This window comes from Drosophila montana, unplaced genomic scaffold (genome assembly GCF_035044405.1).
Source record: "Drosophila montana isolate Dmon_TW-CO22-7 unplaced genomic scaffold, ASM3504440v1 contig_402_1, whole genome shotgun sequence".
Classification (NCBI taxonomy): Eukaryota; Metazoa; Arthropoda; class Insecta; order Diptera; family Drosophilidae; genus Drosophila; species Drosophila montana.
Window position 1 is genome coordinate 5408858 of NW_026998739.1, and position 26407 is coordinate 5435264.

The following is a 26407-nucleotide window of genomic DNA, read 5'->3' on the forward strand; positions in this document are numbered from 1 at the left end:
TACTAAGTAAAATACTGAACAAGAAGTATTTGATAATTTATTGGTGTCAGCAGCTATAAAAAAGGATGTAAGGGGTTATATACATTTATGAAGGGATTATAAGATGACATACAATTATTGAAAGTATTTTTTAATCGTGAATTGTGCTTCAGTTTCATGTTTCATGCTTCCTACCAAAAGCATAGTCTTTTTTATTTGGAGTGGCATTATATGATAAGGAATTTAGTAAAGTAAAAATAAAGAACCAATTTTGACATTTTGTTGTGCTTAATATTTTTTATGAAAGGGAATGGGCTGCAACAAAGCAACAAGTCAGCTATTCTTAAATCATGAATCGTGTTTCTGATTCACGTCGTCTACCAAAAGCATGGTATATTTTTTGTATTTGGAATGGTGTTACTTGAAAAAGAATTAAGTGTAATACCTAATATAAATTATTTGATATTTTATTGTGTCTAAGGCATTAAGCTATATGATCTTCTTATATATGTTAACTTCATTCTAAAAGGAATCATTATTTATATGAAAGAGTTTTAAATGAAAAGGCATTATGAAAAATACTACGAAACATTTGATATTTAAAAATGTGATGCCTAACATTTTGATAAAAGGTGTTTAAGTAAAAAATAAACTATTCATTAACGTTTTAATAAAAAAACTTTCAAATTAGTGTTAACTGCAGCAATAATCAATGCATTCAAGCCATTGTTTGATATTTAAAGTTTTTATATGCTATTAAAAGTTTTAATGCCAACCTAAAAGTTTTGTCTTAATAAAGTTGGCTACCTGAACAACTTGAGAGCTTTTGTTTTTTATTGAAACAAGTTTCATTTTAATGCGTCCAATTATTGACGTCAATTTTCGGTGTACTTAATACGCTGCACAAATAGCACGGCAAAATTGGGTTCCGAAATGTTCGGGAAAATCTAAAGATTTTTCCAGCCATCGCAAACAGAGAGTGCAAAATTGCTCATTTGAATTTCTTTCAAAATTTAAGATGTTGCAATATTCAAGAAAAAGGTAAAGAAAAAATACAGGCAAGATTATGGTATAGGGAAAATAATAAACAGCAGCTAATTAGCTATGCAGCTGGCAGTCAAAAAGTTGAAGAACAATCAAGCCCCAAGAACAAAGCAGCAAAACAAACAAACAACAAAAATAAACAATGGTAACCGCTTGCAGTGCAAAAAGGAAGTGTATTATTATTTGCAACAGTTAACAAAAGCCCCGCATGCAGAATGAAATAGCACTCGAATACAAGAGGCTGAGCAGAGGCGGGGAAAATGGGGGGCAGATAACCTGTACTCTGTGCACACAATACCCGTATTTGTGGTCCAAACGATATCGATCTTAATTTTTGCAGACAAGTTCATCAAGCATTAATATACCCTGTAGAATGTCGCAGCAATTTGAGGGCATGCTGCGCAGAGAATATATGTTCATGTCCAAAAAACCAACAAGTATGCTGCTTAATATTTGAAGAACAGAGTTTAAATACCCTGTAGCCTTACTTATATATAAAGGGTATGCGGCTCATAGAAATGTTTTATGGTATTTCTAATAGCTCCTTATAGGGTATATTTTAAAATAAAAGAGTTTATATACCCTGTGCATAAAAAGGACATGCTGTTTTTAGGAAGAAAAAAAGGGTACAAGATTTGTTTATATTTTTGAATGAAAAAGCTTAGATACCCTGTAGCCTAGCTAATATAAAATGGTATGCTGTTTTTAATAAATGCAAGGGCTAGTAGAATATTTTTGGTGTTGTTAAATTATTCTAAAGTTGCTCAACAGGGTATATTTTTGATTGAAAGAGTTGCCTTACCCTGTAGCCAGTCTAAACTATTGAAAGAAAGGTGTTTTTAAATTATTCTAAATGTTCTTAACAGGAGAAAAGATATATTTTTTAAAACTAGACCAATTATTAGACTTATTTCATCTTTTTGTAATATTTCTAAAGGGTTTTTAACAGAGTTTATTTCAGTAATATTTTACAGAGTCTTTTAGCCAAGTAAAGGGTATACCTCCCTTTTTAGGCTGCATGAAGCTTTAAACAGGGAAAAAAATTTAATAACTTGTACAGAGCGCTAAATAGGTGTATTGCCTACAGGATATTCATCAGCTGAACACGCTTATTGCTCTTCTACTTGACTTAACTTTAATTGAAATGCAATGCACAAAAAGTGGGCGTGTCTGCAGCCCAATTCCAGACTCAAAATAGCTGCTGACTGTGCACATATGGCGCAAAGAACTAAGCCCCAAGCCAAGCAAAGCAAAGCAAATAATAACAAGCCAGGCGACGCGACAAGGATGTAAAAGAAGTTGAGGCATACTTACGGGCGCTTAATGAAGGAAACGGCATAAGACGGTCTGTTCCTAACGCTCCTGTCGAGAGCTCGAAGTGAGAACTGGAGCAAACACTCGGGGATTGGGTGGTGCTTTTAAGCGACGCGTTAAGAATGGAGACCTAATTTTTTGTTGTTGAATATGACGCCGGCTTGGGATTGATGAAAAGAAAAAGAGCAAGGAAAAACAAAAGGGAAATACAGAATACTGTTGCTAATTTAACGTAACAGGGAACGGGGAGAGAGTGGAAAAGCTGTGAAAAAAAAAGTTGAAAAAGTCTGAATTTAGTTTGTGAGGGAGGCAAAACGATTTATTTATACTTGATCCGAGTTACGTGTGATAAATATCGTACTGCATGTACCTAGATAGAACATTAACTAAAAGCATTTAATTTGGGTTAACTCTAGAACTACCAGGATTTTTCTACCAATCGGAATATATTTCATTTAAAAATTACATGGTATATATATGTATATAAACAGATGAAATATAATATATTTTTTAAGGCTACATTTCGATTACCGCATTTTTTGCAAATAGAGATCTTTTTCAAAATACATTTGTCCGATTAATATTTCGTACTCAGCACCAGGACCTCTTTCGTTGGCTTACTTTTAAAAATTCTTTTCTGCAAGTGCAAGAATATCTACAACAAAAAGTTAACAATGTCAATCAACCTTCCGAGCTCCTGGGCTATTAACTCTCATTATTAGATGTGCCCTGACCTAATATCACATGCAATTCTGCATATTTAATAATCATAATTTTATAGCCATTACACGCTGCATATTTAATTCCATAATGTTTTTCAATCATTAAACATTATTATTTTGTAATCATCATTAGGTTAACCAATTTTCCAAACAATTTTCGCAGTGCTGTTTTGTCACAGACTTTTCCTGTTGAGCCGCGCATGTAGTTGGCGTAATTTTTGCCAACAGTTTATTGACTTATGCTAATATCAAGTGGCCTCCCAAATGGCCAGCAAAGGTAAAAGAAAAAAAAAGGAAAAATCAATAGTGCAGTAGCCTTTGCAACATACAAAAAAGTTCGATATATATATGTATATATACTATATAGCTAATGACGGCGACGACGTCAACTAGCCGCATTCCCAAGGTGATAAACTGCAGTCGGTGCAGCAAAACTTGAAACACCCTGTCGTTTCTACCTCAACAATTCGCCCCCTTTGAGGCCATTTCAAGCTGGGTCGGCTGACTTTTTCACCCTAACACAAAGAGAAGCCCGAAACACGTCACGTTACTGCGTCATTTGCAGTTGTTGCAATGCGATATACCTGGTCGGCTACTTACCCCAGTACTATATAAATATATACATATATAGGGGTCATACATATATAGGCGGATGGGTAGCTCTCTCCCCCCTGGCTGTCTGGGCCAAGGCGCCAGGCTTCATTTGGCGACGTCGCGCACAGTTGGATACCAACAGCGAGTGGTAGGCAGCTAAGGAGTCGATTAGCTGCACGTGCAGACGGCATTTGCTTATGTAATCGCCCAGAAACTAGACAGAACCGAAGCCGAGTAGCAGCAAAAAAAATAAAGAATAATGGTTAAGACAGGAAAATGTATAACATGTTGTGTCAGTTTTAATCAGGAATGAAAGAAAAATGATGCCAGCTCCTAGAGACATGCTACGGTTAGTTTTTTATGTTTGCATTCGAATTTTAAAGTTTTAAAGACTTCATATACCACAACTATTCCTGCTGCTAGTAAATTAAATTGAGCATAGTTCGATTTTAAATCGCATTATTGCCCGATATCGATAAATACAAAAATCATTGGCGAAGTTATCGAACTGCCACCACAAAAAGCAACCATGCCTAGCTAGCAAACTTATGTCAACATTAATAAAGAAAGTAATTATAAGCAAAGCTCATGTATGTCCAATTAAAGCGCCTGATTTTTCCTGCTACCTCCTTTAAGAAGAAGAGCTCATTGAGTTGCCTCGCAGCAGATAGAACTTTTCCAACTATGTTCTGTCTGAGCTGCTGCTGCCTTCGCAACATCTTGAGCAACTTTGCCCAGCAACAGCCAACAATAAGTGCAAGAATTTTTTTTTTTAGCTGTCGCGTCTCTTTTTCTTATCTAAGACGCCGCATTCTACGTAGCGTAACATTGGTTAAAAGTTTTTCCTGCCACTAACTAACGGCACTCACTTATGAAAAATAAAAAACACACACACAAAAAAAGTGTTGGGCAGCGGCAAAGGAAGTTTTAACAAACAGCTGGGCTGCTGAATGTACTCAGGCTTTCATAGAGTTACAGTCGAACTTCTTTATAATGAATTCTTCCACAAATTGAGTTTTCTAAGGAATTACCAAACTTTCTTGCCAACTTTTCGCTATTAAAGAGATTTCAAGAAATCGCTTTTCTTTATTGTTATTGGTTTTATTTCTGTGGAAGTCTTTACATGTTACACCATTCGCGTTTGTTATAATGCAGTTTGACTGTATTTTCGGATAGAAATATTTACTGAGTTGTGTTTCATTCTGTTGCGTTTGGATTCTAAATCAGTTGTACTTTTTTTTTATTATGTTTCTTTTTAATGGACGCATATTTTGAAGAGCATTTTTATCACTTTATTTGTGGCCATGTGAGGCTTTATTATACCCGGAGCCCATTGAAAAGGGGTATAATGTTATTGTGCAAATGTTTGTAACAGACAGAAGCATGTATTTATATTCTTGGGTAGTATCAATAGACTAGTCGATTTAGCCATATCCGTCTGTCCGTCGGTCTGTCTGTCCGTCCGTCCGTATATAAAAAGGCTTCGCTCTCAGAACCTATAAGAGCTAGAGACGTAGAGAACGTAGGTCCTCTTTTGTTTACTAAAATCGATAAACTGGCCGGTTTTCAAGCAATCGATAAAAATTAATATCGAAATCCAGTTATTTAAGCAAATCTCTTATGTTTTATCAGCTGGAGTGACCAAATTTGAAATGGTAAATTGAAATCAAGCATCTTTTATTATATCTACAGGGTATCCCCAAGTCTGGCACTCCCTATTAGAGCACTCTTGCTCGGTTATAAGTTTGATTTGTTGAATTTTCTTTATGTTTTCTTTTTTTTTTTGGTTATATTATTACATATGTGTGTCGCATATGTTCTCCATGGTGACATGATTTAACTTCACGTTAAGAGAACGCAGTTACGAGGAGTTCCTTTTTAGCACATATTTCTTGACTTAATGGAGTTAGTATTTAATTTTCTCTTGTTTATCCGTCTGTCCTCTATGGTGACATTATTTAAATGAATGTTAGGAGAATGCAGCTACTACGAGCTACTTTTTAGCACAGTTTTGCCAACCTGCAGAGTTGGCATTTTTTATTTCTTAAATAACTTGTTCCCCAGAGTCACTTAGGTCGCTCTTAAAAAAAAATGGAAGCATGCATGTGCGTGCTTTTTTACGATGTTTGACTGCAATATTTTTTTAACTTTTTTGCTACCTCCTTTTTATCACGATTTATTCACTAATTGTCTTTCCATTTTTTGCTCTCTTTTCAGGTAAGTTCCGCCCATCCATTTGTTTGGTAATTTGTCTGCAAAGGCGCAAGAAAAACACTCGAAGCAACTCTCAATGAATCATCGTCGAGCATGTCTCGACTCGCAAAAGCCGCTCAACGGCATAAAATCCTTTAAAACAACAACAACAGCAGCAGCAGCAGCAACAACAACAACAACGAATGCCACAACAGCTGCTGCTGCTGTTTTGTCGCCTTGTCGTATGCAATGCCTTTTTGCAGCTTTTAGTGCTGTTTACCGACATTTTTTGGGTAGCTACAAAGGCGCCTTCCCTTCAGCCCGCCGCCCGGCTAACGTGTCGTATGTGTGTTGTGTCAGACTTTCGGCGACATTTGGCCAACGCTGAGGCCAATCAATGCCAAAGTGGCTGCTGGGCACGTTTGTGGCGCGGGCCGAGACGTCGCCGGGGCATAGACGGGGGCGCAGTTGTGACTAGTCGGGGCGTGGCATTTGAAAACGAAATGCGCTTTCTTTTTGTTTTTCTGTTTGCTGTTAGCTTTGCTCTTCAATTTCAAAGCTTTAGTTGGCTTTATTGAGCGAGAAATCAATGTTCTTTTACGCAGCAGGTACACTGTGCTAAAAGGCAGAAACTTTGATGTAGACAGAAATTGCGATATCCAAAGTCTGCAAAGCTTAAAAACTTGCGAAATTCCTACTAAAATACATTTTAACTGACACAAATTTCACTCAGTGAAGGCTTATCCTATATAGACTCGCTCTCTAAGTAGATGAGCCAATATATAAGGCAGTCATTGCTACTGCAAGACGTTAAAAATTTCTATGAAATGTTTATACCCTCTGCAGAAATAAGTAAGTGTAAAATGTTCTCTGTGTAAGCTTAGCGACTATCGATAAAATTGCGTGGCTTGTCAGGTTTAATGTTTGTGGATTATATTTGCAAAAAGGCTGATATAAAAGATGAAAAGACCTTTGAAAATTTCCTCCAATTTATCCTCCTATTAATAGTATTCTAATTGATAGGTTGCCTAAGTCTGTTTTTAGGGCTTATCGATACAGCTGTTCTAATTAGAACTATATTATTCAGTATAAAATATTCTACGATGTTTTGCGAAGAGTTTTAGGTACGATTAAACCATGTGATAGATCATTTTTAATCCGTTTTCTAAACCATTAGTCAGCTTTGGTAAAAAGCTTATCGATACAATTGTTCGATTAGTCAGTTCTTTCATATGCGAATTCTAACTTTAAATAAATAAAATTTAAGAGCTCCATATATTTTTTGTGGAGATTTGTTGATGCCATTTATTTATTTGATCGGTTTTAGTCCGTTTTGGTAGAAAGCTGATCGATTTAACTGTTCGATAAGCCAGTCTTCGAGATTGCTGTTTACATAAATAAGTATTAAGAGATTGTAAGACTTCTTGAGGAAAGATTTAGCTACATAAATGCTATGTCATAGATCATTTTGAATCCGTTTGTAAGTCCTTCGTCAGCTTTCGTCGAAAGGTTATCGATACAACCGTTCGATAAATCAGTTCTATCATATGCCAATACTTCCTTCAAGCATGATTATTGAAAAAATCAATTTTAAGAAATAATACTTTTTGCGAACAGATAAACTGTATGATACAAAATTTCGCTGGGAATATTTTCGTAGTTTTATCGATCGATAAAACAATTCTTTGTCGTTTAAAAGCAAACATTTTCCAAAAATCTATTTCTTCAAAAAATATAACTACAAAACAATTGTTAAATAGGTAAGTACAATTTACTCTACAGCTATAGTTTTTTAATATATATTTGCCATTTGACTCAATTGCTCCACTGCTGACTACAGTCTTCACTCAAATGACGGCTGACTCATCAGCTGCTTGGCTCGACCCGCTCGGCTGGGCTGGTCGGCCGCCCAGGCAATTAGGCTGCCAGACGACTATCGCCGGCGACTTTTCCTAACAACAACAACAACAAAAACCGTCGTTAGCTCTTTTGGCAGCGCTTGCCAAAAAAACGAAAAACAACACTATGCTACACGACACGAATTAAAATTGCATGCACTCACTCGTCCTGGGCTCTGCAACAGTCCATAACTGTGTTTGTGTCCGGGCTAACATATTTTTTTTTTTTTGCAATATTTCCTCCTCTTTTCATGTGTCGCTCGCTTTGGGCCACATCAGTTGCTCAGCCCGTCGTCAGCCATTCACTCAGTTCAGTTGGTTAGCGAATTTCTGCGCGTCAACAGCTACGGAAATAGCCGAAAAAATATAATAAAAATACACAGATTAAACAAAAAAAAAGCAAGTTGTGCATTTTTGCTAAAAAATTCAACGCGAGTTTTTTGTGTGTGTGTGTCCGTTTTGCATTGATTTGCGCCGCGCCCCTCTCGTCTTCAAAATGGTGGCCATCAATTTGAATTGTAAGTAAAGGAGATAAAGTTATTTTGCAGAGCTCTTGACAGCTCTAAAATCGTGCGTCCCGATTTAACGCCCCGTTGGCTGCCTTTGTATAAGATCCTTCAGGGCTTATGCTCTGTCATTTTTTTTCCGTTTCAAGAGCAGGCTTGTCTGCCTAATGGGGGAGGAGGTTGTGAGTAGGGGGGGGGGGGGGGGGGTTTGTAGGTGTTGATGGCAACTCTGGCCAGAAAATGGTTTTTAATTTAATTTGGCGACGACAAAATGTCGCGCAAATTATTTGGTAATTGACGTGCACATGGCACAGCCCCTGTGCCACGCCCAGTGCGCCCTTCAGTTGTCGTAAGTTACATGTGCTTAATAGAAACCCTCGCCCGCCCTCCCCCCCCCCCCCCTGCACAGCAAACAAAAAACAACCATCTACAGTGGCACAAAATAATTTAATTAAATGCAAATTAAAATGCTTTTATGAATATTAAGCAGACACTTATGAATATTACCAGGGCGAAAAGTTGTTCAGCCATATTATATATATATTCTATATATATGTATATGTGTGCGTTTCCCCAGACTTTTATTTTCTGCTGCTTCTTCTTCTGCGTTATGTTTGCTAAGGAATAATTATTGCAAAATGCCTGTGCACTTGTATGCAAAAGTTTTTGCTGACAATGGAACAATTTTATTTCGTTTTTTTTTGTGTGGCAACTGGCGAAAAGCACATTTTTTCGAGCACTTTAAGTAATGTAAAAGCATATTAGCTCTAGTTTTTAATTTGTTTATAGTTGCATTATAATTTACATAATGTTTTAAGAATTGGGGTTAGACGTGGGGCTCATGGGGAGTTTGCATTAGCTTAGCTTTTTCTTAACTATTCGTTTAGCTCGAGGGGTTGAAATTTATGAAACTACTTAACTAATTGGTTCAACTTGGGCGTTACGCAAAAATACGCTTATAATTGTTCGATTGGCCTCGTAAGGTCGAAGAAAAGGAAGAGATTAAAGTGCTCTAGATGGACGCTTACACGAGCAAATACCCTGTAACTAGAGCTAAAACATGCTGAATGTGAATTAAGCCTAGGCTCAGTATTTGTTCTATGTGCGTGTTTGCTTGAAAATATACCCTGTTACTGTCTAAGTTGGTTTATATGGTTGCAACAATCGTTATATAGAGATAATAAATATCTATTAGAAGATAGATCAGATGTGTTGCCACTATTTATTCCATCGCTCCTTGGATGGAAATGGGGATCAAAGATTTGCTGGGGAATGTTTCAAAATCACATGGTATTTAATTTAAGCAAAGTTCCTTCATGCCCTGTACACTTATTTGTTACAGGGTATGGCGAGACTTTAGCCCCCAATAAAGCCATTTAATCCGTTTTGGCTCGCCGCTCAGTTGGGTTTTTTTTCTTTTCATTTTGGACTCGTGTAATTGAGTATTTCTGAACATGGCTTAATTCGTGTATTTGTTTTGGCCCCCCCCAGGCAACAAACACATGACCCCGCTGCACCCCTGATCCACATGTGGCTCAGACAAACCCTCCTGACCCCTTTTTGTTGGGGATCTGACAAATTGTTTCAGCTGTCATAAGCAGATTTTTGGGAATTACGAACAGGCTCTAGAATGCAAGTGTGTGCGTGGGTGTGTGTAATAAATGTAAATCATGTCATTAAAACTTTATTAAATGACAAACTCAAATTATTTAGAAATTTATAGCAACATTTCTAAGCTGCGTTTAGCACAAATTGTTGTTTTGTTGTTGTTGCTTGGATCTGTTCTGCTGCTGCTGCTGCTGCTGCTTCTTCTTCTCTTTCTACTCATCTAGCGCAATTTTTAATTAAAAGCGTGAAATGTCAACGGCTCTTTTTCTACACTCACCTGTTTATACTACACATGTAATTGTATATACACCAAATGCAAGTTGGCAAAACTCTTGACAAAATATGTAAAAAAAAGGCGAAATTATTTTAATTGAGGTCAACCTGGCGCGCGTGTGTGTTTTTATGTAGCTGCATTTTACGCTGCTTTACATTTCTATAATAAGGCTTATTATGTTAATGAGAGTTTTTAGCATTACTTTTGCACCATATCTATGTTTGAGGGCGGTGGGCGTGGCAGGATAATCGCATGACTGGCCAACAGCTGCACCTGCTCGGAGTGTAGTCTAAACCAGCCCTCGGCCAAAAAATATTACACACATGTAACATACAACATGATAAAAAAAAAAAGAAATCTTCAACATTGATGAAGGTTTTTTATTATGAGCGTTAAAGTGAAAGTGCTAAAAGTTAAAATTGGAAAATACAAAATATCTGACTTAATATGATAGCAAATTATAAAGCTATTATAAAAAGAAAGGTAAGCAATTGTTTGGCTTATAAATAATTGAGAATAAGAAAAGTTTATTTTATATTAGTTTTTATTTTCTATATGTCTATCTTTTTGTCCAACATCAATAGCAGAGACGATCTAGATGTGTCCGTCTGTCTTTCTGCCTGTCCGACATATCTGTCCAAACGCAACGATTAAAGAGACAATGGGACACAAAAGGCTAATATATATTATACTAGATCAGCATCATAGAAGGAGACTTCTTCGACTCCATAAAGTGTATATATTCTTGATCAATATCAACAGCAAAACCGATATAGCTATGTCCGTCTCTCCGTCCGTCTGTTTCTACGAGAACTGGTCTCTCATTTTGAAACTTCTTTTTACCGTACCGAAGATATTTTTACTTTTTCGTTTAAATAACAAATAATTTTTTTTTTTTTTGAAAATTTTTGTGTAGCTTACATATTTATTAAATGCGGAATTATGAAATCAAACACTTTTGAAAGTTAGCTTAGCTACGAATTTGAACAAAGATTTTTGACAATGAGTTTCAGGCCGACCGGAGTTGCATTCAATCGTTTTTCGCGATTTTTCCATACTTGTGGTTGGAATTTCCCGAAACCCCGCCTTAACGTGCACCTACATCACATAAGGTAACTACAGTGAACATTTCAGCTTCCTATCTCTTACGGTTTGGGCTGTGCGTTGATCCCCAATCAGTCAGTCAGTCAGTCAGTCACTCAGTCAGTCAATCAGTCAGTCAGTCAGTCAGTCAGTCAGTCAGTCAGGACAAACAGTTTTATATATAGAGATATACATATTCCTGACTAGCACCAGCAGTCGAGTTGAACTAGCCAAATCCATCTGTCTGTCCGCCTTTATAAACTCCGCCTAAATGAACTCAGAGAAAAGTCAGAGAATTGGCACTTGAAACTTGTTGCCTCCTTAAGTTTTCAACTATGCAAATTTTTTTTAATAAAAAAAAATAAATATTATTTAAATTAAAAATATCACATAACTAATATAAATATAATATATTATTGTTATAAAATGCAATTTATTTATAAGGTAGTACAATTTTTAAGATTATTTCTTATTGCCTTTATTTCCGTTTCTTATTTCTGGCTTAATTTTGATTTGTCAAAATTTCAATTCCAACTGTTTCGATATATTTGATAATTAAGCATTGAATTGAACTTATTTATATGTTTTCTAAATATGTGAACAGTAGGCTTTGCTTTTACTTTAACTTGGGAGGACTAAAGCAGACAGACATTAGTTTACAGTTTTTCATTGACTTGTGTGCACTGTGAATTTAACTAAATTGTGTGAAAAGAACAAAAAGAAACTTTAAAATTCATCAAAATAAACTAAACAGTGCGATTCACGTCTTCGAGCCAGTTGGCAGTGCTGAAAAGGCGCTTGTGGAACGTGTGGATTATTTGTGGAACGCGTCGAGCGCTTTCTTGGGCTTGGCTGTTGCGAGTGGCAGCGCTTGCGGCAAGTTGCAAGTCAGTGAGAAAAGAAAAAAGAACGGAAATAATAAATAATATACAGAGAATTCATTTAGTTGCTTTCAACTAAATTAAAGTCATATTTGCACGTGAGTAAATTGTAAATTTCTCTGGGGGCGCAAAAAAAAAAAAGAAAGAAAGGAGAATGCCAAGCACATAACAGAAAATTCTTCCTAAAGTCTCGCAAGTCTCGCTTTGTTTGCTCAAATTGCATAAACAAATTGTTTGACGAGTGCAATGTACACAAAATCATAGACAGATATATCAATATGTGCATTTATTTATAATTTGCCTATATATGTATTTTGTGATTTGCTTGCGTTCAACTTGTGCTAGCTTCTTTTTTTTGAGCCCTGTTTAAAGGCACTTTGAATCTGGAATGCTTTCTGTCGTCTTGCTAGCCATGGCCCCATCGTCTGCCCAACCGCCGGAGCGTCATTTTGGCTATGTGTGCTGCAAGTGTCAGACGGCGGCCTTTGGCGGACGTCGTTATGCCTGCTGGATGTGCATTGGCTATCAGCTCTGTGGCAGCTGCTACGATTCTGGGCAATTGCCCGAGGCGCCGGAGCACAAGTATTTCCATCCCATGGAGGCGCACTATACACGCGCCGAATATGAGCTCTATTTTGGCGGCGAGTCCTATGTGGAAGCGAATGTGCCGCAGAGCTATAAGTGCGCCCTCTGCGATCTGTATGGATTTACCAGCATGCAGCTCTATAAGCACTTGTCCGATATGCATCGCGGTCACAAGGATTTTGATGAGTACTTTAGCATACTCTATACACGCTATGCTGCCGATGCATCAGCGGCGACTGGACGTCTGACTGCCAGCAGTTCGGGTTCCGGTTCGGTGTCGGGTTCGGGCACCATTTCGCGTTCAGCCATTGCATCGGCGTCTGCCTTCCTGAGACATGTGCCCAGTCTGCCGCGTCCTGTGCTGCCGGTGGTCTCCCAGCAGCGCGCTGTGCTGGATCCGGCTGTCAGTTTTCGGGAGGCGGTGCGCATGACCCAGGCGCGTCGTGCTGCCCTCTTGGAGCAGCAGGCGCTCAATGTGCTGGAGGAGCTGCGATGGAGCAATACCAATCCAAGATATTACTCTAGCCACTGCATGAACGTGTTGATGCGGCCCCAGGAGCAGCCCCAACAGCAGCAGCAGGCACATCATTCGCAGCAGGGGCAACAGCCGGTGCCGCCGCCTGCGCGGCCCGATGTGGGCGTGCTGGACGGCCGAGGCATGCGTAGTCCGAAAGTGAGTCGCATTCGCAGCATACCGCCAGCTGTGCGTCTGAGCAGTTTGTTTCCCAAACCGAATAATCAATTGCCCAGGCGGGCCGCCGAGGATGATTGGGTCTCGTATTTGGCCCACTCCTCAACGCTGTTGGAGCAGCAGCATCAGCAGCATCGAGCCGAACGTCTGTTGACCAGCTATGCGGATATATTGCGCGAGGCGCCAGGCGAGGCACGTTACCAGGAGAAGGATAAAGGCAAGGATAGGGACAAGGACAAAAGCAAGAGCAAGCAAGGCAAGGACAAGGCAGGCGCTGACAAATCGGATTTGCACAAATTTCTGTGCCTTAAGTTTGTGCCCCTGGAGAAGGCACAACGTAAGCACCAACATCTGTTGCCACCGGAGTCGCATCGTGTGCTCTTCATCGAGGCCCTGCTCTGCTCCATGCTGGCCGATGAGCAGCTTAAGCCGGTCGCACTGCAGCCAGCTGCAATTCCCAAATTGACAAATGCCCCACGCAAGCCCAAGTCCAAAAAGGATCCTTTGGACGAGCCCAGCTGCAGCGCCAATTCTCCGGCCGGCATTATGGAACGCTTCTACAAGAATCTCGATCTTTATAATAAATGGCTGGCCGAGTTTTCGATTAAAAAGCTGGAGAAGAACACAAAGATTGCGGCAATACCGGACATGATTTTGCAGGCGACACACGATCCTGTTGTCAGCGTCGACTCCGACATGGATCCGGACACCGATGAGCGGGACGAGGAGGATGAGGTAACGATCGTTGGGCCGGCAAACAAAGCCGAGAACGGACCCAAAGTTGTCACTGTCAACGTGGTCGACGAGCTATCCGAATGTGATGCTGAGGAGGAGCACGAGGAGGAAACTGGCGAGGGTGAGGTCGATGCCGAGGATGTGGAGGATGAGGATGAAGACGATTACGACGATAATTCTGGCTCAGAGACCTCCGACTCGACCATCGCCATGCTCGTCAATGAAATTGATCAGGTTTACGGCTACTAAAGATCCATATAGAGGGAAGGAAGAGAAGGCATATAGATTTATATACAATATACTTAATGCAAAGAATAAAGCTGTCATAACAATGTTATTGCAATTTTAAAAGTTGCTGTTTGTTTTATTTCTATGTGCGATCTGGCTCGTCGGAATCATGTTTCAGTTAATGCTGAAGGCCTTGTTAGTAATTGCTTTGGATCGTGGTATTAAATATTTGTTATATCAAGGTTTCCACTTGAGCATATTTAAAGCTTGTTTTAAATATCTGAAAGCCAATTAACAAATGTCTAAGGTTATAGTTCTTATTTATGAACCAGCTCTTTAATGGATAAGAGCTGTAGAGATGACATGTTTATATCCTCAAAATATCGTATGAACTAATTAAGTGTACGGAGTTTTACTTGTCTATCATTTATTCCTATACAAGTTAACTTTTACGAACCAGTTCAAAAGTGGTTCAGAGCACTCGAAGCTGACATATTTTTCTTGATTTTCATGTTTATTATTTTCCGTTATTAAAATATCTACGAACTAGTTGAATAAGGTTTAGGGCTGTAGAAGCTGACGTGTTTTGTTTCTGAATTTCACGTGTCTATTATTTTTCCTTTCTCAAAATATTTTGCAACTAGTTCAAAATGGTACGGAACCTTAGATGCTGACATTTCAGAGCTTCGGCGCTTAGTGTCTAAATTTATCCATTCTCAAAATATCATTTACGAACTAGTTCAAAATAGTTCGGAACCTTAGATGCTGACATTTCAGAGTTTTTATTTTTTCCTTCTCAAAATATCCTCCGCGAACCAGTTCAATAATTGTTCAAAGCTGTCTATTTCCACAATTACTCTTGTATTGTCAAAGAGACTAAACAAATCGAAATAATTATCCTTAAAAACGTGCTTAGTTAAATGTCTAATTCGCAGAGATTTTTAGTACAGGGGTATTCTCGAAATCGATTTCTGATTGTCATACCTCATATTTAACGGATTTATACAATCGTCAAATTGAAGTGTTGCTTTTAATTTATTTATTTTTTTTTCTTAAAAAATCAAGTTGGCAGCGCTGCACAAATATAACGTTAGCTTTGCGGCACAACTCTACTTTTCATTGTTAACATTGTTCGCCCAGCTTGAAGAGCGTAAACGTAAAATAGTAAAAAAAAAATAGAAAATAGAAAAAAAATCGAAATAATTTCAAACTACCAGCAAGAAGCAAACGGCAAAGTTTTCAAACCGTTTTCCCCTCGAGTTTTTATAGTAATTAAATTTTTGCTACTGTTTTTTGATAAACCCTTCCATCGAAAACCCTTTAACCCATTTGAGTGCAATGTCTTCGAACGAATCGATTGCCACGCAAGAGATCAGCAAATGTCTGGGCTGCAAGGCCCATGGCAATCTGGGCCGGCGTTACGAGTGCACAGTTTGCGGCGAGTCGGTGACCTATTGCGGCAATTGTTACGATGAGGGCAAGAATGTGCCGAACGATAAGCACAAGTATTACCATCCCATGAAGGCCATCTACAATCAAGATTTCTTTGAGCTCTACTTCCTCGGCGAGGAGATGGTCAACGGCGAGGCGCCGCAGAGCTACAAGTGCGCCTTCTGCGATGAGCTCGGCTTCACCGCCGAGGAGCTGCAGTTGCATGTGCTCGAAAAGCACAGCGGTCACCCGGATGCACCCCAACTGCTCGACATATTGGAGCAAATGAAAGAGCAGAAGAAAGGTGAGTTGTTGGCACGGCTCTTCGGCTCTTAGCCTGATTGCGGCTCCGGCCTAATGGAGTGTATGTGCCGCAAAAGTCACTTTACCAAATTGCTTGCCACACACACACACACACAGTTGACCGAATGGTCAAAAGGCTGGAATGTTCTTGATGCTCTATGGCTAGGGTATCACGATATTGTCACTAAATATGCCGATGCCATACATGATCTTTATTAGTTAGAATTTCAAGCATATTCGCTTTTTCTTTATGAAGAATCCACATTGATTCCTCCTGCAGGCTATGATATATAAAAGGGATTTTAAACTACCCAAGCTTAGCTTCTTATACAAGCTGCATCAATTTTGTTTGGTGTGAAAAGCTTATAAATATCTCACAAAACGGGCTATAAGCTCCTTGTCAGATCTAAGATAATTAATTAATTAATTTATCACAATTCCATGTTAGGATTGTGGGAGTATTAGCTCTTTGTTAGACTAAAGGTAATAGATTATGAATGATATTTATATATTACAAAACGGAAACAGTAGCCAATTGATAATAAATTATATTAATATATTGCAATGATAGGATAGGCTTGTAAGGGTATTCGCACTTCGTTAGACCGAATGCAATTGTGCTTCCTCGATTTCCTTTTTTCATCCCAAAAAAAAAGGGTTTTGCGCATCTGCAAGTCAAATGCAAATCGCTTGAGCTGCTTAAGTTGTGCGAAGTCCACACCTTCTGCTTCTTTTAACCAACATTAATCAAAGCCTCAAAAAAAATGTGTAAATAAACTGAAATCGAAATCAAAATCGAAACCACAAACGTGTTTGCGATTGACACTCACTAATAATGGCAAATTAGGTGTCAACGCCGTCAGATGTTGGCCAGTTGGACAGACGAGACAATTTGTTCGGACACCTGCACAATATCCGTTTGTGCCCCACCCCGCCGCGTTGGATACCCTATCCCCTTGTTGCTTGTGTTTTGCCAACAAATTTTCCACTTCATTTGAGCGTCTTGCAAGCTATATTTAGTTTTTGTTTGGGGGTTGTTTTTCCTCTGCCTCTCATATTGTAGTTTCTATTATGCTTAGCTTTGCAATTTCAGGCTGTCTTTTGTATTGCTCAGCGCCGTGCATTCGAATCACAGATATTTGCACAAATTTTGGCCAAAATAACAGGGTGTGTTTTCTGATTTGATGATAATCTGTAGGGTTGGGTTCACGAACTGCGAACTGAGAGCTCGAAGGAAACTGTTTCGGTTTGAACCTTAGTTCGATATCTTTATCGGAAATATTGTAAATAACACCAGAAGAATTTTTGGTGCATTTTTAAGAGTAAACATGGAAATCGCGGCCAAAAGAAATTCGGCGAATTGTTGAAGATCAAATATGGAAATTGGGGACAGAAGTATTTTGGTGAATTTAACTAGATAAAACATAGAAATCCCGGCTTGCAATGCTAAGTTGCATTTGTGAATAGCTCTTCTAATAATCGTTTTAGTCCATAAAGCGTTTCTTGGTAAATTTCCAACATTATTTGGCTGCCAACTCGAAAATTTCATTTCATTATAAAAGAGTTCTACACTCAGGAATTCTATTGTGAAAACAGTTCTACAACTTGGAATTTGTTCTTACCATATTTGTAAATGAAGGAGTTAACATTCTGGGGAACTCTTGAAAAAGTCTCCATTCAACCTGTTTAGTAGGCTCACAACAGTCAATTGTGTGTTCTAATGAACCTGACAATGAGTGCATGAATGAATGTATTTTTGTAGGTTCTGAAGCCAGGTTACCCAATAAGAAAATTGAAGTGACATTCAATGAAAGTTGGAAATGCTCGCGATTAAAATATAGAATCGTGGGCTTTGTAGTTTCCAATAGCTTATCTATAAAGCGCTTCTAGGTAAATGTGCAAAATTCCATATCTAAAATTTCATTTGTTTATAAAACAGTTCTACACTCAAGAATTTCATTATCAAAGAGCTCGACACCTTGGAATTTGCATTTACCACAGTTGTAATTGGAGTAGTCAACATTTTGAGGAACTCTTGTGGCATTTCCATTTAATGCGCAGCTGTGTGAATGCATTTTCCGTTGCATTTAATATCATAATTGTGCAGAGAAATGTTTTTCTTTATTTTCTTTACATTTTTGCATATTGTTTACTTTGTTGTTTACTCGTTGAGAATCAACAACTGTTGTGGCACTATTCCAGGCACTTCTCTTTGTCCGCGGTTTGCACGCAGTTTTCCTACTGCTCGTACACTTTTTGTATATATATATATATATCTATATATGTATATGTGTATATATATATGAATATGATAAATGGTCGCATAAAAAGCGCGAAAATGGGCTTTGGCGAATGCAACATTAATCAAAGTTGCGCTTAAAATGTGCAACAAAAAGCCGCAAGAGCAGCTGGGCGAGGCCAAAGATGGCAACAAATGTTAATGTATTGCAAATATTCGCACAGACTTTAATTATTTTAAAGGACTTTTAACAGCTGCTCAGCTTATGCTGCAGCTGCTGCTGGTTTTTATTATATAAAGGGCTTTTAGTAACTAGTTTAGTATACAATTTTTTATAAATATATATTTAGCTAAGTCGATCTAAACTGCCTCCATGAACTCTACTAGCCTTTAATAGAAGGATTTTTAAATAGCTGCTAGATATTTTCATAGTTCACAGTTTAGTTCAATAAATACATTTAGTTGATTAACAATTGTTTTTTTAATTATGTTTTTAGTAACTAATCTAATACAAACTTGTAGTTTTAAATGTTAAATAAGTTCTGTTTAATCTCTTAACTACCCACAATCTACAAAAATGATTTTCCTACGAATGCGAAGCTGTTTCACAAACACAGTTATTCAGCTGACAAAAACACAAGAATTTGACTTTGATTTTGTTCGTTTTGCTGTTTTTCCTGGCTTGGCGCTTATAATTCTCAACTGGTATAAAGCCGCGAACGAAGGCCAAAGTTAAAGTTTATCGACTGTTTTGCTTGTTGATTGTCGAATGCGAACTTCGGGGATGTCTAGTAAACATCTCTCAATTCGCATTGAGTATACCTAGTCCTCGTATTATTTCTCTTAATTATCTTCTATAAGGTGTCTATAAAAAATAATTAACCATTACATCATATTAAAAAAAAGAAATAAAATAGTAAAATAATAATTTTTATATAAGTATATATTATAATAGAATATACTTAATTATTATAAGAATATTACAATTAAATAAAATATATAATATAAATATATATACATATATATATATATCATATATAAATCTACATTAAATCGGGATAAAATTTAATATTGCCAAAAGTGAATATGACTATTCTCCCAGAAGTTTACTTTTTGCCATTGAATCTTAGTCAATGAATTGACCATAACACAAAAATTAAATGAAATAAAATAGTAATATGTTTTGAAAATCAATACTAAATATCCATCGAAATAATCGTTCAATATTGCCAAAAAATATATATATGAATACATTTTCCTTCTAGAAATTTATTGCTAGGGCCTTGAATCTTGGTCACCCCCAGAAATGTCATTTCTTTCTTTTTGCTGTAAATACTTTGTGCGAATGACGTCACGTTGTGTGCAGCCTGGGGTGACTTCTGCCCAGCTGAATTACCCTGCTATATATATATATATATACTAAGTAACAATAAGCAAAAGCGGGCCCCTTTGCAAAGTGCACAAATATTGAATTACTAAACGGATTTCTCGCTTTCATTTGCCTTACAGCCACTGAGATCCGTTGCCAGGAGAAGTCGCGCGGCGGCCTCAGCTATGAGGTTATTTTGGCCGAGCCGGCACCGAATGTGGCCGTGCCCAAGCGACCCGTCACCCCTGGCAAAAATGTCAGTGTCGAGGAGATTGAGCAGAAGCTAAAGGCCGCCGAGGAGCGTCGAATTGTGAGTGTGAATTGAGCAAAGAGATAATTAAGATCGATCAATTAATCGATTATAATTCGCTTTTCCTTGCAGTCCTTGGAGGCCCGCAAGATGGCCGAGATCTCGATTAAACTGGCCAAGGTCGAAGAGGCCACGCGCAAAAAGGATGAGATTACCAACGAGTTCATCACTCAGACCAAGGAGCAGCTCGAGTCCAAAATGGAGAATCATGTGGAGAAGCGCGAGGCTATTATCAGCGACATGAAGGAAAAGCTAAAGGTGCCTGTGCTGCGTGTCTATAAATTCCGAGTTTACTAATCGATTTGTATTGCCCTCACACAGATTCATGCCCAGGAGATTGAGAAAACGCGCGAGACTTTGGAGCAGCAAAAGGCCAATGAGCAGAAGGCCATCGAGGAGAAATTGAAGACCGCTCAGGCCTTGCGCGATGAGAACATTAAGAAAATGTTGAATCGTCTCAAGGAGCATGTGAGTTAAATGAATATATTCAATTTATATTAAATTATTTATAGTACATCATTAATATTTAAACTATTATTAATAATATTTGATATTGTGGTCTCTATCGTAGCTTAGCTTGTTTGTTTCGTTTCGTTTCTAAATTAACAATTGCGCACATAGCAAATAGTCTTCTATTCAAATGCACCTTATACATTAACACCAACTTTTTAAATGATATTCTAAATATATTTATAAACTTATTTACACTATTTCCTTATATCATTTAGCCGACAACAACATCAACACGTATTATTTTATTATAACAAAATATAATTTTAAATATATATTTTTCAATTTATATTTAATATAATAATATAATAATATGAGGATATGATTTCCTATAAAAAAAGATAAGAAATTAAAAATAATATTCGGGTTTTTGTTTTTGTTTAACTAATTAGTTTTTGTAATTTAATGGACCACAAAATTAGCACGTATTTTTTGTATAGCACAATTTAATTCCTTAAAAAAATACCTTAAATATAAACATAGTATATTATTAATTATTTATTTTAACAATGAGGATAAAGTTATATTATTATATATTTATATAAGAGTCAAATAATATATTTTAATAATTATTTCATGTTTATTTATTTTAACATAACAAAAGAAATAAAATAATACTTTAACAATTTACTTACTTTCTTTTCATTTCAAATTATATTTAATTAAGTATTTTGATCAATTTCGATATTTATTTTATTTTACTAGTTTGCCTTTCATTTAATTAAGAATATTTTTTTTTGAGGATATTACAATTTTTGATTAACACCGCTTTTAACCTTATTATTTTGTTTTAATTTAAAATTATCTTATTTAAGAAAACATATTTTTTGCCGTTTTTTCGCCTTTGTTTTTAATTTAATTTTTAATGAATGTTCTTAAGGGACTCAAATTTAAAAATATTTCTTTTCTGATTTTGTAAATAGTTCTTTACTTAATTATATAGCTCAATGAATACAACAACCACTTTTTTTTTTGTTTTATTTAATATTAAGTTAATATAAGAAATAATGAATTATTGAAAACACGTACGCTCCTTGATTCCATTCATGTATCTCTGTGTGTGTACTAAGTAAAGATTTTGCGTTTCATCCATCGATATAATTTATGGTATTCTTATTTGTTTCGTTTTTCTTAAATCTCATTTAGAACACAATCAAAATTGCCGAAATCAAAACCCAGAACAATCAATTGGAAAATCAAAAGCTCGAGGAGAAAGCGCGCATTATTGAAAACAAATTGTACACCGCCGAGCAGAATCGCGAAAAGGAGTTGCTCAAGAAAATTGAGAAAGCTCAACAACTTGTAGGTCCTATATAAATATATACTTATATATATATAGATATATCTGTATATATATTCGCTTCTCGCTTGTTTGCATCGTTTGCCCGCCGTTCATTTGTAGCAGTTGCACACACACACACAGGCACTGAAAAATGCAATTTTCCAATTAATTAAATGATTCTCCTTTGCAGGAACGTCGCGCTGAGGTTGTGCGTCAGAACAAGGCTCAGACCCAGGACATGGACGGACAGCAGAGTCCCATTGCCTCGTCGGGTTAGAGGCGATGCTGCAAGGAATTGCCGTTGCTGCTGGGGCACGTGGAGCGTTCTCAATAAAGCGCACAGCGGCGGCTGCAACACACACACACACACCCACACCCACACACACCCAGCATACGACAACAACAACAACAACAACAACTACAAACACATATTTGAGCAAGCAACCTTTAAGCAACAACAGATTTGCTTCAAAAATTTCAAGTATTAACTAAAAGAGAAAAAAAAAAAAAAAAAAATTAAAAATCTTAAAGAACATTTTTGCTGAGCAAAACGCGCAGGCAACAAAGAGGAAGAACCACAGCAGCAACAACAACAACAACAACTACAGCGCCAAGCAAAACATTTAAAACTCAAAACTCTACACTACACTACAAGAAAAGCAAAGCGAATGCATACTGCAAATTAATAAGAAATACATTTAGTAAAGCAAATTTACAACTAACAAAACGCAAAAAAAAAAAAACAAACAAAACCAACTACAATAAGATCTAACAAATCATATATACTTAAATTATTGTAATACTCCATATTTGAAATTCATTTTGTTTATTTTTTTATAATTGTTTCTACGAAATTTCATAATTTTCTTATTTTTAAATTGTTAATGTGAAAGTCTGTTCAAGTTGATTTTAGTTATTTTTTGCACTTTTAATTTGATGAAAATAAAAGAACTAATTGTTTAATTGCGAAGCTTTTCATAACTTATATAAAATATAAATCGAAGTGTGTTTTTCACTGATTTGCAGCGCATTTTCGAAAGGAAAAAGTTCAATAGAAATGCCATAGAAATTGTATTTGCCTGTCGTTTTCGTATGCTTTGCTTAAAGAAAAAAAAAGGATATAAAATAAATATATATATATATATGATATAATTTAACATTAATTTTAATTTATTAACATTGTGTGAAGTTGCGATTTTGGACACTTCTTAACATAAATAACAATTTTATATAAGTTCGCATTTTCTATCTATATAATAAATGTCAAACAGAAAAATACATAAGAAATGCTTATATATAAAAATTAAAAATAAAAAAAAAATCTCAATAAAAAACCAATACAAAGTAAAACAAAACACAAACTTTTTCGTTTCATTTACACAACATAAACAATATAAACACTTTAGGTATTAATAAAACATAAATATATATATATATATATATATACATAATCTATATTATAGAAATAAATCTATATTATAGAAACTAAAGTAAAATGAAATGCATATTTTGTCTAACGTCAAGTTATATTTAGATGAAGTTGAAGCTGAAGAGAAAAAGAAAATGGTTTAAATGAAATTTATCGGGTTGGGTTGGGAAATTTAAATGTATTTGAATTTTTAGGCAAATTTTTTGCATCAGCTGCGAACTCGTTTTTTCACATTTTGTTTTTGCAAAAAGCGCTGAGAATAGCTTAAATTTAAATTGACATGCCGTTATAAATGTGTCTATAACTTAACCTTGGCTACTATAAATCAACATATATGTGAATCTAAATATATATATATATATACACATAATACATGCATTACAATAAAAGCAAATAACACACACAGTCCCCACAAAATCCCGACACTTGAAACTTTGAATCTATTACAAGCAAAGAGATTAAAACTACATGCATCAAATCAATACAATTGATAAAACGCTTCGATATGTACTCAATTTATGATATATAAACGATATATTAATGTATAATCAACAACAATAACCAACGAAATAAAAAAAAAAAACAAAAACAAAACCTTTTGTATGAGAAAAATGCGAAAACAGTTGCGTTTTATCATGATAAATGTTCTCTTCTTAAAGCAGCCTATGCATAAACGACCTTTTTTACGTTCCCGAATTACTTTTAAAACGAAGTTGAACATTAAGTGAATTCTAATAATGAATGTGTAATACAAATGCGTAATTAAAATAAATGAAATATTTATAATTGGTAGACATTTGACTTTACTTTTAAATGTGGCGCCTTCTGTAATTCAATTAGCAGAACTGTTTTTGCCTGTTGACAGTGTGAGCTTGGCTTCTGCTGAGGCTGTTAACATTACACGGCTGACAACATGTTTAGCTGGCCTCGTGCTGCGCTTCAGTTAGCAGGCTGTTAATATTACAGCGCTGTTAATAAGCGTAGCTGCGTTAGCAGCCCCATGTTGTTTAACATAACTGTCGCTCACTTAACAGCACAGCCGAGTGCAAAAAAAAGCATTAGCAAAACTTGTAGAATAAATGTAGGGTTTAACTTTAATTTCTATTTTAAATAATTAATTTCTTAATTTTCAGAGCTGTGCCCACACCACAGCAATAATACGGCATTCTCATATAACACTGTAGACTTCTGCTCCTGCTGAATTTCCGTGCTGTCCGCCAGGCTTGTGCTGTTGCAATCCTCGTGCTTGTCGCCGCCTGCTATGAAATGATACTGTCCGGAGCTGGTGGCCAATATGGGCAGGTTGGGATGAAAGCTGATGCCATTGCAGCAGTCGCCGTGCAACGGCAGCTGCAGCGCCGCCGGTTCCCCGCTAGCCTCCAGATTCCATAGATTCAGGCCACCTTCGGTGTCGCCGCTGGCCAGCCAGGTCTGCTCCGGATTCAGGTCGAATTGTATGCGCTGATTGGTCTTCACCTGACGCTGGAATTCGCGCAGTGGCTTCTTATAGTTGCGCATGTCCCACTGCAGCAGCTTCGGGCATTTGCGGGCGCCGCTGAACAGCTGCCAATTGCCGGCGCCGGCATCTGTGCCATAGCGCAGCTGTGTTATGCCCGCCGTGTGGCCGCCCAGCGTGAAGAGCGGACCCTGTTTGGGGGCACAGCGCAGGTCAAAGTGCTGTATATAGCCTTTCCAGTTGCCGCAGGTCACCGTGTGCGGATGCTCCGCGGTCTGAGCCATGCAGGAGATGGCAAACTTGACAGCATACTCGTCATAGACGCGACCCGGTCGATTCGTGTCAAAGATCTTGATGCAGCGCTTATAGCCCGCATAGATCTTCTGGCCATCATGCGCGAAGGCAAGCGATATGGCGGCCACCACCTCGTCCACCTGGTCGTAGCCGCTGTAGCTGCAACGCAGTCGTCCATCAAACGCATCCCACATGTGTATGGGCTCATGTTGGCGCGTGGCCAGCCAGCTAGAAGCCAAATAAAGATATTGGGTCAGTACTGGATGCACTGCAGCAGCCATATACAGCAAATATGTACATACAAACAGGTCTCCGGCTGCTGGCTGTTCATCAGCGGATACCAGACGCAATCGTAGACGGTGCCGCCCTCGGGCACATGGACAGCCGATTGCAATTGGGACAGGCTGCGCATTATCGAGACGTCGCTGGCCTCGTATAGATCCAATGGCAGCTCCATCACATGCATGCCATCCAGATGAACAGGCGACAGCAGACAAGTGCCATCTGGCGACCAGTAGCAGCCCTTCGTATAGTGCTGTGCCTCCGCCGTGGATGGCCAGCAACGGCGACCCAGTTCGAGCAGCTGCCTCTCAAAATACAACGTCGCCGGTGCCAGCAGCGGCGACTGTGGCTTGACTGTTGTGCTGCTTATTTCCTGCTCCACCATTTCCTCCTCCTGCGGCTGTAGCAGTTCATCGACTGTGTCGTCCACGCTTATGACATGCTCACTCTCCTCTTCTATGCCGCTGCACTCCTCCAACTCTATGCTGCAGCTCAGATTGTTGGACACATCCTTAAGTGCGCTGCGTTGGCTGCGATTGATGCTGCTGTCCTCAGCCGACGCCTTGTACTGCTTCAGTTGGCGCCGCTCCGTTTCGCTCAGAGAGAAGCTCAGATCTGGAAAGGTCCTCTCGGCTGCGGGCAAAGTCAATTCCATGCTGCTGTTAAAGCTAACATTGTGATTGAGCAGGGACGGCGATGTCTGTTCCATGTCGGACATGGCCACGCTTGCGTTGGCGGCTGTGCGGCGTTTTAACTGCGTGAGTTATCCCGTTTTCTTTTATAATCCTTGATCTGGTGCCTACTTACACGATTCGCCGTCCATAGCGGCTATTTTCGCGTCAAATTCACGCTTGTTAGCAGTTATCGAATTGCTATCGATATTTCGCATGCGATACATGTCATTAGAGTGACCATGTTAGTCAATTGGGCTGGCCATACGCAACCAAATATCAGTCAGCTGCGCGTGTGGAGTAAGAAAACGTGAAATTTTAAGTGAAAAGTGGCGCAATTGAAAATGGTGAAAAATAATCTTTCAAATTGGTTATTTATGTGGCATTTGTGTTACTTATGCATAATTACTTGTGAATTGACTATAAGTTGATATAAAACTAAGCGGTGCAGTTTATAAAAAGCAGCAGCACACAGGTATGTACATATGCACATGTT

General features: G+C 37.7%; 3 protein-coding genes across 8 annotated transcripts in view; 2 read left to right on the top strand and 1 right to left on the bottom strand.

Moving 5' to 3' along the window:
• The window catches only part of stai (stathmin), an 80971-nt gene extending 58440 nt beyond the window's left edge, over window positions 1–22531 (top strand). For 3 of the 6 annotated variants that reach the window (XM_064698288.1, XM_064698286.1, XM_064698287.1), the window contains exons 3-7: window positions 19818–19987; window positions 20060–20245; window positions 20309–20455; window positions 21644–21799; window positions 21970–22531. In XM_064698288.1, coding sequence (XP_064554358.1) covers window positions 19818–19987; window positions 20060–20245; window positions 20309–20455; window positions 21644–21799; window positions 21970–22056 — 746 coding nt within the window. In that variant the 3' untranslated portion in view covers window positions 22057–22531. Of the gene's footprint in view, window positions 1–15503; window positions 16071–19817; window positions 19988–20059; window positions 20246–20308; window positions 20456–21643; window positions 21800–21969 lie in introns of those variants that run through there. The other 3 variants (XM_064698284.1, XM_064698285.1, XM_064698289.1) reach the window with 3 other exon arrangements.
• Window positions 11877–14460, top strand: LOC135439383 (uncharacterized). The gene is made up of 2 exons (XM_064698106.1): window positions 11877–12194; window positions 12507–14460. Exon 2 carries the CDS (start codon window positions 12509–12511, stop codon window positions 14354–14356), a length of 1848 nt encoding a protein of 615 aa, XP_064554176.1. The 5' UTR covers window positions 11877–12194; window positions 12507–12508; the 3' UTR covers window positions 14357–14460.
• Window positions 22532–24275: 1744 nt separating the features above from the next.
• On the bottom strand, window positions 24276–26078 carry WDR79 (WD repeat domain 79). The gene is made up of 3 exons (XM_064698282.1): window positions 26048–26078; window positions 25261–25978; window positions 24276–25186 (listed from the first exon to the last, which is right to left on the bottom strand). Exons 1-3 carry the CDS (start codon window positions 26061–26063, stop codon window positions 24331–24333), a joined length of 1590 nt encoding a protein of 529 aa, XP_064554352.1. The 5' UTR covers window positions 26064–26078; the 3' UTR covers window positions 24276–24330.
• Window positions 26079–26407: the final 329 nt, after the last annotated feature.

Excerpts from the sequence above, each read along its gene's own strand:
- LOC135439383 (XM_064698106.1), top strand. The coding sequence starts at position 12,509 with ATGGCCCCATCGTCTGCCCAACCGCCGGAGCGTCATTTTGGCTATGTG.
- WDR79 (XM_064698282.1), bottom strand. Across the intron at positions 25,187-25,260 it reads CAGCAGCCGGAGACCTGTTT|CTGGCTGGCCACGCGCCAAC; the intron begins GTATGTACATAT and ends TTTGGCTTCTAG.